Source organism: Cygnus olor, chromosome 1, assembly GCF_009769625.2.
Source record: "Cygnus olor isolate bCygOlo1 chromosome 1, bCygOlo1.pri.v2, whole genome shotgun sequence".
NCBI lineage: Eukaryota > Metazoa > Chordata > Aves > Anseriformes > Anatidae > Cygnus > Cygnus olor.
In genome coordinates, this window is record NC_049169.1 from 57,515,566 (window position 1) to 57,528,121 (window position 12,556).

At 46.3% G+C, this 12,556-nt stretch overlaps 1 protein-coding gene across 2 annotated transcripts in view; it reads right to left on the reverse strand.

Moving 5' to 3' along the window:
- The window catches only part of BTBD11 (BTB domain containing 11), a 166,409-nt gene that overhangs the window by 13,268 nt on the left and 140,585 nt on the right, over window positions 1–12,556 (reverse strand). For both annotated transcript variants that reach the window (XM_040559717.1, XM_040559722.1), the window contains 2 exons: window positions 12,282–12,502; window positions 10,423–10,601 (listed from right to left, as the gene is read on the reverse strand). In XM_040559717.1, the coding sequence (XP_040415651.1) occupies window positions 10,423–10,601; window positions 12,282–12,502 (400 nt within the window). The remainder of the gene's footprint in view (window positions 1–10,422; window positions 10,602–12,281; window positions 12,503–12,556) is intronic.

The window sequence follows — 12,556 nt, forward strand, 5'->3', positions numbered from 1 at the left end:
GTGCCCTCATAGGCACACACTGATGTCAAAGGAAATTACATACACTCACCCGCAGGCAGAAGTTGGCTCCCACTACTACGTCAGACATAATATTAAAAGAAATACTGAGATAAGGGAGATACTAAGAAATACTGATACCAAGAGAAACCATTTTGCACGGCACAGGGAGCAGCCTTCAGAGACGGGCTCACCGCAGCGCCTCCGGGATGAGGAGGATGCTCTGCCCCGGGAGCATCTCTCTGCTCGGTGTCCTGAAGTCAGAGCTCTGCAAAGCCCTTCATAAGGGAGTGAATCACAGGGCAAAGAGAAAAGGAAGATTTAAAGCCAGATTTACAGAAGGAAGTGACTCAGCCGTGGGAGAGCTTGGGGGAGAGCTCTAGACAGACAGGGCAGAAGAGCAATCGCTTCTCTGCTCGGAAGGGCTGTGTCGAAGAGCCGCACTGAGTCAGCCAGGGAGGAGCGCATCCGGGGGGATGCCGATTACCAGCAGGGCAGCTCTGAGCTGGAGGCGGCAGATGCTAAAAAGTCAATAAATGCAACGCAGTATGGGGCTAATGCTGTGTTTCAGAGCATTGGGAAGCTTCTGGAGAGGAAAGGTATAAGAGCAATGTTCACCTTAACCTGCAGTGAATAACAGAGTGACTGCGCTACTGAGGAGAGCTACTGGCAGCTCCCGTCAAATCTGCCAGGGTGCCACTGTGGTTTTAGTGGGTCCGTGCACTCATCGGTCCCAACCACAGCTGAGCCTGGGCAATAGCTTATTAAAACAGACATATATTTCAATAATGACATCTCCTCCTCCTAGGGGCGTCTGTGGGAATGCACTGATCAAAAATCTGGTAGCAAGCTCCCAGCACCTCGGTAGGAGCCAGAGGTCTCGCTCGCTGCAGACCAGGACGTCCAGGAGCACCAAGATCAGGAGAGAACAGGCCAACCCCAGCCATGCAGGGGCGAGAAGAGGATCCACACTTGTAACTCGAACTGGCACGATAGGCAGATCGTACACTGACAAGCCCAGGGGAGTCTGCTGGCACATGCGAGGCGCTGCCAGCTCGTGGGGTAACAAACAAGGCACGAACCCTGCCCACAGTGTGCAGACACCAGCCCGTTATAAAGCCACCTTGCCACTGACTGCCCACAACTTTGCTGAAAACTGGTGTAGATTAAGATCTAATGAGCTCAAAATGTGACACATTCACGTGAGTGAGGCTTTAAGAACCCTAAGGTGCAGGAGGAAGATGGGACAAAGGGAAAAGTGACAAAAAATGGAAGACCTTAGGATTGACAAGTCATAGAAAGCAGGGCCATCAAGCAAGCAGCCATACTGTGCACTGCGGATCTCCAGAGCTCTCACCCAGGACACTGCTCTTGTTTGGCAGAGAAGAGGTTGGAGACCTTTGGTTTCTGTTGATAACATTAAGAAATGCTTGCAGCTAGAAAGCTGAAGCATGTGCTCATTTTGAGTCATCGCTAACAAACCACAGCAAGTTCTCTCCCAAAAAGACATGGAGAGGGGAGCGGTGAGCTATTACAGCAGAACAAGTCCGCTCCCCACACAAACACGCGCGCAGCCAAGCCTCCCGGGGCCCTGGCTCTGCTCCCTGCAGCCTGCTGGCTTCACCAATAAACCGGGCAGAAAGAATCGGCGAAGAGGAGAGATAAAAGGGATGCTTTGTCAAAGGTACAGTCTGTGACTGGATTGCTGGGGAAAAAATCTGCTTTTTCAGAAGCCAAATGTTGCTCTTGGAGCAGGCTGAGCTGGGCTGCCTGTGAAGTAATGGGGAACAACTACGAGGGACCATGACCTGGTGCCTCAGAATTGCTCCGGCAGAGAAGAGGATGTATCCAGCCTGATCAACCTTCCCTTTTCCACAGCACCCATGCCAAGAAGCTCCGAAGCTGCCCTGGTTGCCACATCCACCCCATTTAAGTGCTGAGCATAATTCTTCCCTGTTTATCCATCCCCCTACCAGCTGATTGTGAAAGAACAGCTGTAGGAGCTCTCTGCAGCAGTTGTGGGCGGTGATATTAACACCAGAGGAGCAAACCCAAGTTTGTTTTCTTGCCACAGTTTGATGTTGAAAAACATTTTGCCTGGATGTGTGATGCCAAGATCTGGAGCAAGGCCAGCTTCCTCTCAGACACTCAGGAGCTCATGAGCAACTTCTATTGCGGGAGGGGAAAGAAAGCTTGGCATAGGATATAATGAAAATATTTACCTAGCCATGGGGTAGTTTATAAATAGGCAAGAGGGAACAGAGAACAGCGGTGAATCTTCTTAGGAAGATGGTGCTTCCAGCAGCATTGGTCGATGAGCAAGCAACTTTGCTTTGTAGATACAAGCAGTCTCCTGACTTAAAAGCATTCCTCAGAAAAGATCCAAAGGAATTCCCCACACTTGAACTGTGGGGGGAATTCATAAATCCTCTTGAAGCAAAGCTGAAGGTTTTCAAGTTGCCAGAGATGAATAGTTGATTGATCTTAGAGAAGATGAAGAACTGGGTGGAGGGTGCAAGGGCACCTTTTCCTGAATGCATTTCTGATGAAGGTCTGCAGCACGACTCAGGACAGGCTCCTCCAGACTTAGGTCCAAATGCTGGAGAAGTGTGCTTCAGTTCGGCTTACCAGGTTCAGCCTGGCCTCGCCATTCTGGGATGTGGTCCTACAAGGTCCTGAACACAGTTGGGAAACATCAAAACAGTTTTCTCCAGTACTTGGGGAAGTTGTGTGTCATCTTGGTGGCTCATGGTCCAGACTCTCAAGGGGAAAACCAGGTTGGCTTTAGCAGTTAGGCTAAGGTCTTGCCCTTTGACTTCCCAGTTTTCTGAGATCAAAATTTGCATCACTTGACTCCTCTTCAAAGGTTCCCACACTGATTCTCCCTTGACTGCTCAAACCTCAGTGGCTAAGACTCTTGACTGATCTACAGACATCTTGCTACCTCCACCTGGTTGCCCTCTACAAGTTAGGCTGCTTTTCTTTACCAATTTACGTGTATGTGTGCCAAGCCCTCAAATTCCTCTACCACAAAGCCACAAAAACAAACACTCCCAGTGTTAAGCAGAAAAATGACACACTTATTCTGGGCTTGGTGTCTGGCAGTTAATGCACATCTCCCCAGCAAGCAGAGAAACCATGCATGCAGGGGTGCTGGCAAAGGTTTCTTTTCTCTCCCTGGTCCTGAGGATGCCAGGAAGACCCATTTCTACAAAATACAGAACAGCAGAAGTGCTGCTTCCAGTCACCCGTTGTGCACGTGGTCCCCAGCTGCTGTTAAAGCACTGTTGAAGTATCAAGATGCCCCAGACCCACTGAGGAGTCACCCATGAACTTCCTTCCATGACAGGCTGGGATTGCCTTGAATTATTCCTGTATTTATGCTCCCCTCTTCCCATGAAGAGCCAATAAAGGGTAAAACAATAGAGGGCTTTTCTCAGACCTCCCAGGCTTGAGCACTCAAACTTTGCTATGGACTTTGTTCGCCCATGTCTCTGAATCTTTGTCACCCTTCCCTAGGTGTTTCCACTACTGTCCTCCAGCGTAATTCACTTTTGCCAGCTGCATCCAAACTGATTAAATGCCACTTTAGAGGGTCACTCCTAGGTGATTAAGCAGCATACACATAATTAATATTAGTCAACAGTTGCAAAGGTAGGGAAGCCCCAGAGGTTGGGGATACAGTTAGAGGCAGTGAACTGCATAACAAAATGGGTTTTGTTAGAGCCAGGCTCAAGTCCTTCCACTGCAGATACAAATGGAAAGGAATTAATCACAGGTAAGGCACAAATGGACCCTTCAGTTAGCTCTGGGAAAGCTGCCAAGCCTCCCTTTCAAAAGACTCTTTATATCACAGCTGTGCATTGTATGTAAAAAGCTCCGATCCCCAGGCACAGTCTAATCCCTGGGTGAAAGCCCAGAAAAGGGCAGGTGTCACATCCATGGCATTCATTTATTGTAAATGAAGAAATGGCTCCTGCCTCTGGCAGGGAAACATTTTAGAAGGCAAACAGAGGGTAGGAAAGAAATCAAACCTGTGTTAGTACGAAGCCGAATCTGTGTTATGAAAACACAACACAGGGTTAACAGTCTGTTATTAACATGCCACTCAGTACCTGGCGTTCACATCTCACACGGAGAATGCACGACGTACATGTGTGGATGACTTGCGTCCTGGTTACTCTGAACTGTTTAGACACAGAAGTACTACAAATGACAATGGGCAACATTACAGATCACTGCAATTATGTGAGCACAGTGAAACCTGCCTTAAGAAATCACTCAAAGTCCCAGCCAGAAGATCAATCACTGAATACAAGCTGGGCATTAGCTGGCACACAGAAGGTTATCAGCCACTCCATGGAGCCTGTAAGCAGGCACTTTAGCTTCATGGAGGGAGGTCTTCAGGGTTATTTCTAGTGCTGGTTTTGATGTGCCTGTCTCCTCTCTGGAAAGTCCATTTTTTTTTTGCATTCAAAACATTTCAGTTGTTGGCCAAAATATTCCGTTTCCAGGCATTAATTTTTTCAAGAAAAGTAAAATATTATGTGGAGAACAAATATTCTAATGAAACCTGTCATTATAATAAAACCTCAATTTTCCATTGAAAAGCTGTTCCACCAGAATGTGAAAGTTCATCCAGCATAGAGGGGTCCTTCCTGGTCTGTTTCCAGGTAAGAGAAACATGCACAACCAAGAGAAGGTTTTTCTCTAGAAGCTGAGCAAGACCCACTGCCTGCCCATACACTGTGCAGGGTTCACCTCTCCTCTCTTAACCTAAGCCCTTCCTGCAGAAGAGGACAGTCTGGTGCCACACGGCAAACCCATCTTCATTAAGCCCATCAGAACAAATATTCATGTAGGCCCACTGTGACGCAAGGGACAAGAAGGGGAATTTTTTAGCTCCATCTTCCAGAGATGCATCATGTGCAGGCTACAGGGAAAGATGATGTTTGCTGACCACTGTGTCTGGACTTTGTAGAACAGAAGCACAAACTGAGTCTGTTGACATTACTCTGAGGAACCTCTTCCGGTGTTTGTTTTAGAGGAATTAAAACCAGAAAAACCATAGCAGCAAAGAAACAGGACACCCATCTCAAGCTTCAGCTTCTGAACATTTTGCTGCAACAGAGCAGGCAGGTGTTTCAGGCTTTCCCGCTGCTTTTTGTTTGTTGGAGCCGTCAACATTTTTTTTAATAGTTAATGCACTCGTGACAGAGGCTACATGCTGCTATTTCTGAAAGGATGTATTAAAAAATATTTACTTTCTTAGAGATTTTGGATTCCAAGTGGCTAAGTCACTGGTTAAAGAGTACTTTGACTTTTACATTATATAGGCCAGGTTTCTCGAGATACCTACATGCCTGAACCTGTTTGGAATTTTAAAAACTGTTTATTGTTTTAAATCCTTATTTGTTCTATATAACTGTCAACACAGGGCTGTTATTCCAACAGTTCGACCTTCAAAAAAGTCTGTGCACTCCTGCAGGTTTCCTCTATAGATGCATTTGTAGTGTGTGTGAAACTTGACATGAATTTTGAATTCTGAGGAAACATCTTTGCAAATAGTTTCGTGTGTCTTTCAACAAGCCTTAACGCACAGTCTAATGAATGCCTTGCTAATGGGCTAATTTTTAAAATAAACTACCTTGTCACTGACAGAAGCCTATGGGAAGGATGAACACTACTGAAGAAGGGCGATGAACGACCTCCCAGGACTTTTCAAGTTGCTTTTGCCTTGGATAATACACTAGCAGGAGTACTTGCAGTCCTAAGCCAAGGTTTCCTGGCGTGAAACACCTCTGGTGTCAAGCAGAGCTTCAGACAGCACTTCAGCATGTGCACTTAACACATGTGGACTAACACATTCAGCAATATGTTCCCACAAAGGATCCAGAGTCCTGGCAAATAGCAGTTCCATGCCCATGCTGTAGGGGGAAGGCAGAAAGTTGTACGAGAGATTATTTGGAATTAAAAGATTCTTATTTTTCCTCCAAAAATTAGGCCAAGGACAATTTGATCTAAATGGCTGCACACAGAAAAAGCAGTGGATGAAACTGGCTCACAACCCAGTACTGACAGCAGCAGCGCTGGCTGGTCTGCATGGATGGAGCTGGGTGATTTTAATGATAATTCAAGCTCATGCTGAGCTCCACAATGGAAACCTAACACCAACCTCTTCCAAAGACCAGATGTGTTTAACTTCCAAGGCTGTGGTTTTGAGTCCCTCTCTCTTCAGGTTGTGGAAACGTCCACCAAAACAGCTCCAGCATTTTGGTAGACAGGGGGATGAAGAAGCATCCCCCACATTCAGCATGCTAGCCTCAGGAGATCCTCTTTGCAAAAATAGAAGAGCTCACATAAACATAGATGTTCTCTTCCCCTTGACTGCTGCCCACCAGCACGAGGGAACGGCCATTAGCCCTGCCTGCTGTCACGTGTGGATAACCTGCTCCACCTCAGGGCTGGGGGCAGGCCTGAGCTCCCCGTGCCTGTCCTCCCTGGTGGCCGCAGCTGACCTGCTGGCCCTGCCTCAGGCACTACAAGCCTGTAAATCGGGGTGCTTTCTCCACACCGCTCTTTTTAAATTCTCTGTTTGGGGGGGGGGGGGGGGGGGGGGCAAACTCAGCACTGCAGGCAGCCCACTAGCACAGCCACTCCTCAGGCAACTGCAGTGCTCTGATGCAGATTGGGAGTTTCCTCAGGCCATGAAGAGTGCACCACAGATACTGACAGGCAGCGGTTCGGTTGCATCTTCCTATCTTCTTCTGTAACAAGACCTCCAGTGTCATCTTAGCTTTGAGGGACTCAACCCTGCACTACACAGCAGCTGGAGTTTAGCTCAGGGCTCCTCGCTCTCAGAAGTGTCTCTGCAGCTTTTGTCACACACAGCCCTGTCCAAACCACTCTAAGCAGGCTGTTTACGAGTTTGTCTGCCTCAGAGATTCAGTTGGTCCCGAACTGGCAGAGCCTTTTCTCCTCATCTGGTGGCTCACATCCCTTGGCGAACCACCACAACTTCATTGACAGTCTTAGTGTTAGGTTTGAATTTTGCCTACTCTTAGGAAAGTACCCTGAACTAAGCTTTCCACGTCCTTCCTACCACCACTGCCTTCTGTGGTCTTTGGTTTGGAGCTGGGCTGACTGCAGGACAGCAACAGGGGCAGAGCCATCTGCCTGTTCTTGTAGCTTTGCCTCGGCTGCACGGAAATACTGTTATTCCTCCACACTCAGTCTGAGCAGTGCAGCTGATAAAGACATTTAAAGGCATGAAAGGAAATGAAAGCGCTCAGTCCCACCGGCGCCACCAGGAGCTGGGTACTGAACCCTCATTTGTGCCTTTAGAAGTCTTCCCCCAGGGCTTCAGAGCAGCAGCGGACGACCAAAGTGCAATTTATCAACTGTTCTTCCCCTCTTATTTCACAGCTTTAGGAGAGGCAATAAAACCAGGGACTTCAGCTTAGCCAGTTTTGCCTGCTTTGCCAATTTTTGTTGCCAGTCCGTGTTCCACCATCAGGGCTTCTGAAAATTTTGTTTTCTTTTTCTTTCTGGCGTTTCCTGGCATATAAATGGGAGCTGAGCGCCTCCCTGCCAAGCTCCAGGACACTGGCATCAGTGCTGGTGGCAGAGCTTTCAAGCAAACTCTCACAACTGAACCTGAAGGACAGGGTACAGGCATTTTACAAAACATCTATAAGACAAAAGGGATTCCTTATATCTGGTCCTGTTCTTATAGATGATGCTTAGTTTTTCTTTTGTCTTTTCAGTTTTTTAATATTTGCCCTTTTTGCATATCCTGGAAACCAGCACAAACCTTATGTCCCAGTGCAGAGTGGAAGCTGCGGGCAGGCCTGCTTCCTATTCAGAGACCTGCCCTATGTTTCTGTGTGAATTTTGAAGTCTGTCAGGCCAAATTACTCAAATTACAAACTGATGTCTGGCTTAGCCAGGCTGTCACAGCTTCTGAAGCTGAGACTGTCACTCTGTCAGGCACTGAAAATCTACCTGTTTAATTACCTCAGTTTCCCTATTTGTAAAAGGGCAATAAGATCTTCTGTATCTCAACTCATTAATATTTGTAAATTGTTCAGAGACTGCAGGATAGCTGGAACTACATCTAGGAATGCAAAGTGCCATTTCAATCAGGTACAAGTTGCTATGCAATTAAAATATACTGAGCATCATGATATGTAGCAAATGGGACATCTTGTTTCATATCAGCCAAGAAATGCTAAGTGGCTCTGTGCTTTCTAGTTGCATATTCTGTACTTTTTGCCCTGAAAAACTCATTAAGGAAATGTATTGGGACAGACTGTGATGTTTAGCAAGAGTTGTTATGTCTGTTGAAGTTCACGGCCCACGGGGAAAAGGATGTCCATGTGGACAAAATTCCTCTCCCCACAACTCTACAAAATGCAGAGCTTTACAATTCACTGTAGAGAGGGACATGAACCACAGTTACAGTCCTTCTGCACCTCTTAAAGGAGATGTCCATTCTGTGGGTATATAGAAAGAAGAGTCTCTGCACTCAGCCCTCCCAGATAAAAGAGCCTTAGAATCTCAGTTTTCCTTGGCTGCCTTCTACGGAGTGACCAGGGAGAACTTTTACTGGCTCTTTCTTCTGCAAATGAATTTATTCTGATTCCTTTCAAAGGGCTGCACAGAATCCGTCCTCATTTCTTTCTCTGAGAGCTTTCTGAGAGGCTTTTTGGACACGACTGTGGCAATAATTCATGCCATTTGCAGACAATTTGTAAACCCTTACAGTGTCTCAGAATGATTCATTATTTTTCTAAGAATATGAAGCAGTTTATGTGTGCGCGTTTGTGAATATGCATGCTCATGAAAAGTGAAGACAGGCCGTTCCCCTAGGCCCAGAGGTGGGAACAAAGATCAGCGCAGATTTTTTTCTTTATACTATTTTTTTTTGATATATCAGTTATTTCACCCCTCTACATTTTAGCTTTTAAGTGAACCCAAAGCAGAAGGCAGCAGTCTTATTTGCTGCTATGTCTCCTACAAGACACCCTGGAAGACCCAGTCTAATATCTCCCAAAGGTATGATCCTACGTAAGAAAATTATTCTAACAATGATCAGCTACAAATACATTATCTTTGGCTTCAGCCACCCAGGAGAACCACAGTTACAGCTATTCCTCATCCTAGATTACAACGCCTAAACTTAATCTCTGTTAAATTTTCAATACGATTAGTTTTATATCAGCTTTCAAAACAAACAGCACCTTGCTGGTAGTTACTGCATGAACATACATTAACCCAAGCCAGTTCAGAGCAAGGACTCCACAAATCCTAGGATTTGGAATGATTTCCTAAAAGATATCTCTAGATGTTTTCCATAAATACCTATCCAATACAAAGGGATCCCAAAGGGAAAGTTCATGGGAGGAAAAATTTGAACAACTGCTGGAACAAACATTCAGCATTTGCACAAGACTGCACTCCAAGCCCTCTTTTGCATCAGGATACAAGAAATAAATCCTTGTAGGCTTTCACTAGCTATACCATGTCTGGAACCCTTTAGTATTGAGTGCATACATCAGACCTCCCTCCTTTCCACATTATTAAGGTTATTGCTGCAGGTGCTAAAAAAAAAAATTAACTCCTTGCTGTTATATATAGAGTTGGGTGAGAAACGTTAACTTACTTCCCAGTTAAACAAATAGAAGACTGTACCAACATGCACAGCATGTGATGAATGCTTATGTGATGAATGCAAAAAAACCTAACCTTCACTAGATAAGACATTTTTCTCTCGTTGCTGGCCCCATGATCCTCCCTTTGCTATTATACTTGCATACCTAATGGTATCTCCCTCAAAAGGCTTTGTTAGTCTGATATGTCTGGCTAAGAAAATGTCAGCTGAAAGAATAAATCTGGGAAGGCTGCAAGTACAAACATACAGAGGATTCTAAAAAATTAGTCTGTGTGCGCTTGTAGAAACCAGTCTCCCCACAAGTTTAAAAGTCCAAATCCCACATGAAGGAATGAGAAAGTCATGTGAGAAGTTAAATAAATCCAAAGCAAACACGACTATTAGCTTTGTTGCATGGTCCTGTAAAACAAGCTGGGTAAAGTTAGTCTCTGGGTTGTTTTGGTTATCAACATCTCTTGCTGTACTGCAGTTATCCTGGTGACTTTAATTTCACCGCTATGCATTAGCTTCTGTTGTCTCTCCAGCTCATTGTTAACATCAGTATTAAGCTATTCTAGCAGGAGATGTGATTAGCTGGTGTTTTTAACCCATGCTTCCACAGTGAAGAAATCTGAGATACACAACACAAAAAGTAATAATCCTATATGGTCTAAACAAGCTTTGGAGCAACTGTGCAAAAACAATATTGCAAGATTTGTGTCTTACAGGATCAGCATGAGGCTGATTTCTTTAAAATGCATAATTTATCCTACCTTGCTGGCTTTCAGTATCTCAAACATCAGAGGCAACCCCTGTGTGATGAGCTCCTCTGTGTACTCTTCTTCTTGAATGGACTTGAATTCCTTTAGCAAGCACTGGATGAGGGGTCGCCTGTGCTGCTGGAAGGATGTTCGCAAGGACTCCAGCCATGTGTGCAGCGTCCAGGGAACACCTAGGGATGGAGGACAGAGCTCATTCTCAGCTCCAGAGAAGGATTTGCCTTTCTGATATTTCTACCTTTACTTGTATTAATGTTAAGACTTTAAGCAAAAACTGCCAAATAACCCTAGAAATCAAATTCCACCACCTAATTTATCCACAACTGAGAAAGTGGATGGTTATCAAGACATCCCAGACCTAATACGCAGAGGCTCTCCTCCTAGTGCTTAGAGAAGACTGTGGTCTCTTTGCTCATCTATCCTTCAGCTTCTCTGCTGAGACTGCCAATTTGTGGTAATTGCTGTGGTGCTCTGTGATGCAAAACCCTTTTGGAAACTAGATTTACACTAGCTCATTTGTTTGAATGCAGCCCTGGAGAGCCATTAAATGGTAAAAAACAGACTTTGGCCACTACCCACCTGTATTCAAAGTGGTGGTCTTCAGATTACAACTTCCTTTAAGCACTACCCCATGTCCTTTATTGATCATTACTATTTCCCATAAACAGCACTGGGTGAGTTAAGCAGATCAGCCTTTTCAAGTAGCCATTTGTCATGGCAGAACCACTCTCCAGGAACTTAAAGGGAAACGTTCCCATGCACTGAATGAGAAAACACGCAAAGCTAATATGCTACTCCAGGCGTTAGGCTGGATGTGACCTAGTTTCTCTTCTTGCAGAACAGAGTGGGAGGAAACGTAAGCCCAGGGTTTGGCAACAAAAGGTTTTTCCTTCCACTTCAGCAAATGCCCAGCACCTTGAGAGCAGCCCTGGTGCTCTCATCTCGCTCAGCACCAAGTGCTTTGTCTGCTCAGCCCTCCTGGAGAGCCACTGCTAAGACCCCACGCCCTCACCCATGCAAGAGGTCTGCAGGGCTGGAGTGCTGCACCATGTGGAAGCACGCCAGGCACCCTGGCCTCTCTCTGAAGGCAAATTAATGGGGATTGGGCATACATCAATGGACACACAGCCCAGACTGATTCCTTCCGTGCTCCCGACCACCCTTGCTGTGGGCAGAAGCGGACTCCCAACTAGCTGGCATGATGCTCAAGCCCCATGCTGGCACAGTTAGACACTGAGAAGCCAGTTCACTGCTCCTCCCCTCAGAGGCTCGCAAACCTCGGAAAAGAAAGAATTTTTAACTGTGGACTGCATTATGGCAAAGTGCAGAAGAGGAGCTGTTGGAAGCAGTCTGCAGCAGACAAACACTGCCCCAGAGACCTAGTTAATACTCCGCCAGGCAGCAGTGAAGATGGCTGCTGGTGGAAACAGCTCTGTCCTGCAGAAAAGTGACTCTGAGCAGGATATGCTGTGGAGCTCAAAAAGGCCAGGAACCTGCAGGATCCCCCATCATGTTCCAGATGGGGGTCAGAGAATGAGGGGCTGCTGTTAGCATGGGTCTAACACACGATTTGACATGAAGGGTGGATGCCTGTTTTGTACAGTTGGCATAGGAAGTGGGACACTTAAGTGGCTTGAGAGATGCTCCAAGAGCCTTGGCACTAAACCTGGGCTAACTCAACTCACTTCCCCATCCTTACCCACAGACTCACTGGGAACCCCCCTGCTATTATCACTTCCACAGGAGTTCAGGGAGGTGCAACTGTGGTCGGTTTAAGCAACAGCACACAAAAGACGCATGTCTTAACGGTGGTATCTGTGAGGAGGGAGAGAAGAGAAGGTTCCGGCACTGACCTATACTCCGTATGTCAATGGTCACATCCACGTATCCGTGCTCGGCACTGTGGTACATGGCCTCCTTCAGGGCTTTCAGCTTGGCCTTGCTGTTGCGGCTGGCGCAAAGTGGAGCTGCTGCAGAGTCAGGCAAGTCTGTCCCCTCAGCCAGGATCTCCTCCAGTGACAGGATATCGCTCTTTTCCTTCTCTGGCTGAGCAAGCAGCTTACGGAAGACATTCCTGTCAATCACAGCACGATACAGAGAGGGAGAGAGGGAAAAAAAAAGAGCAGGA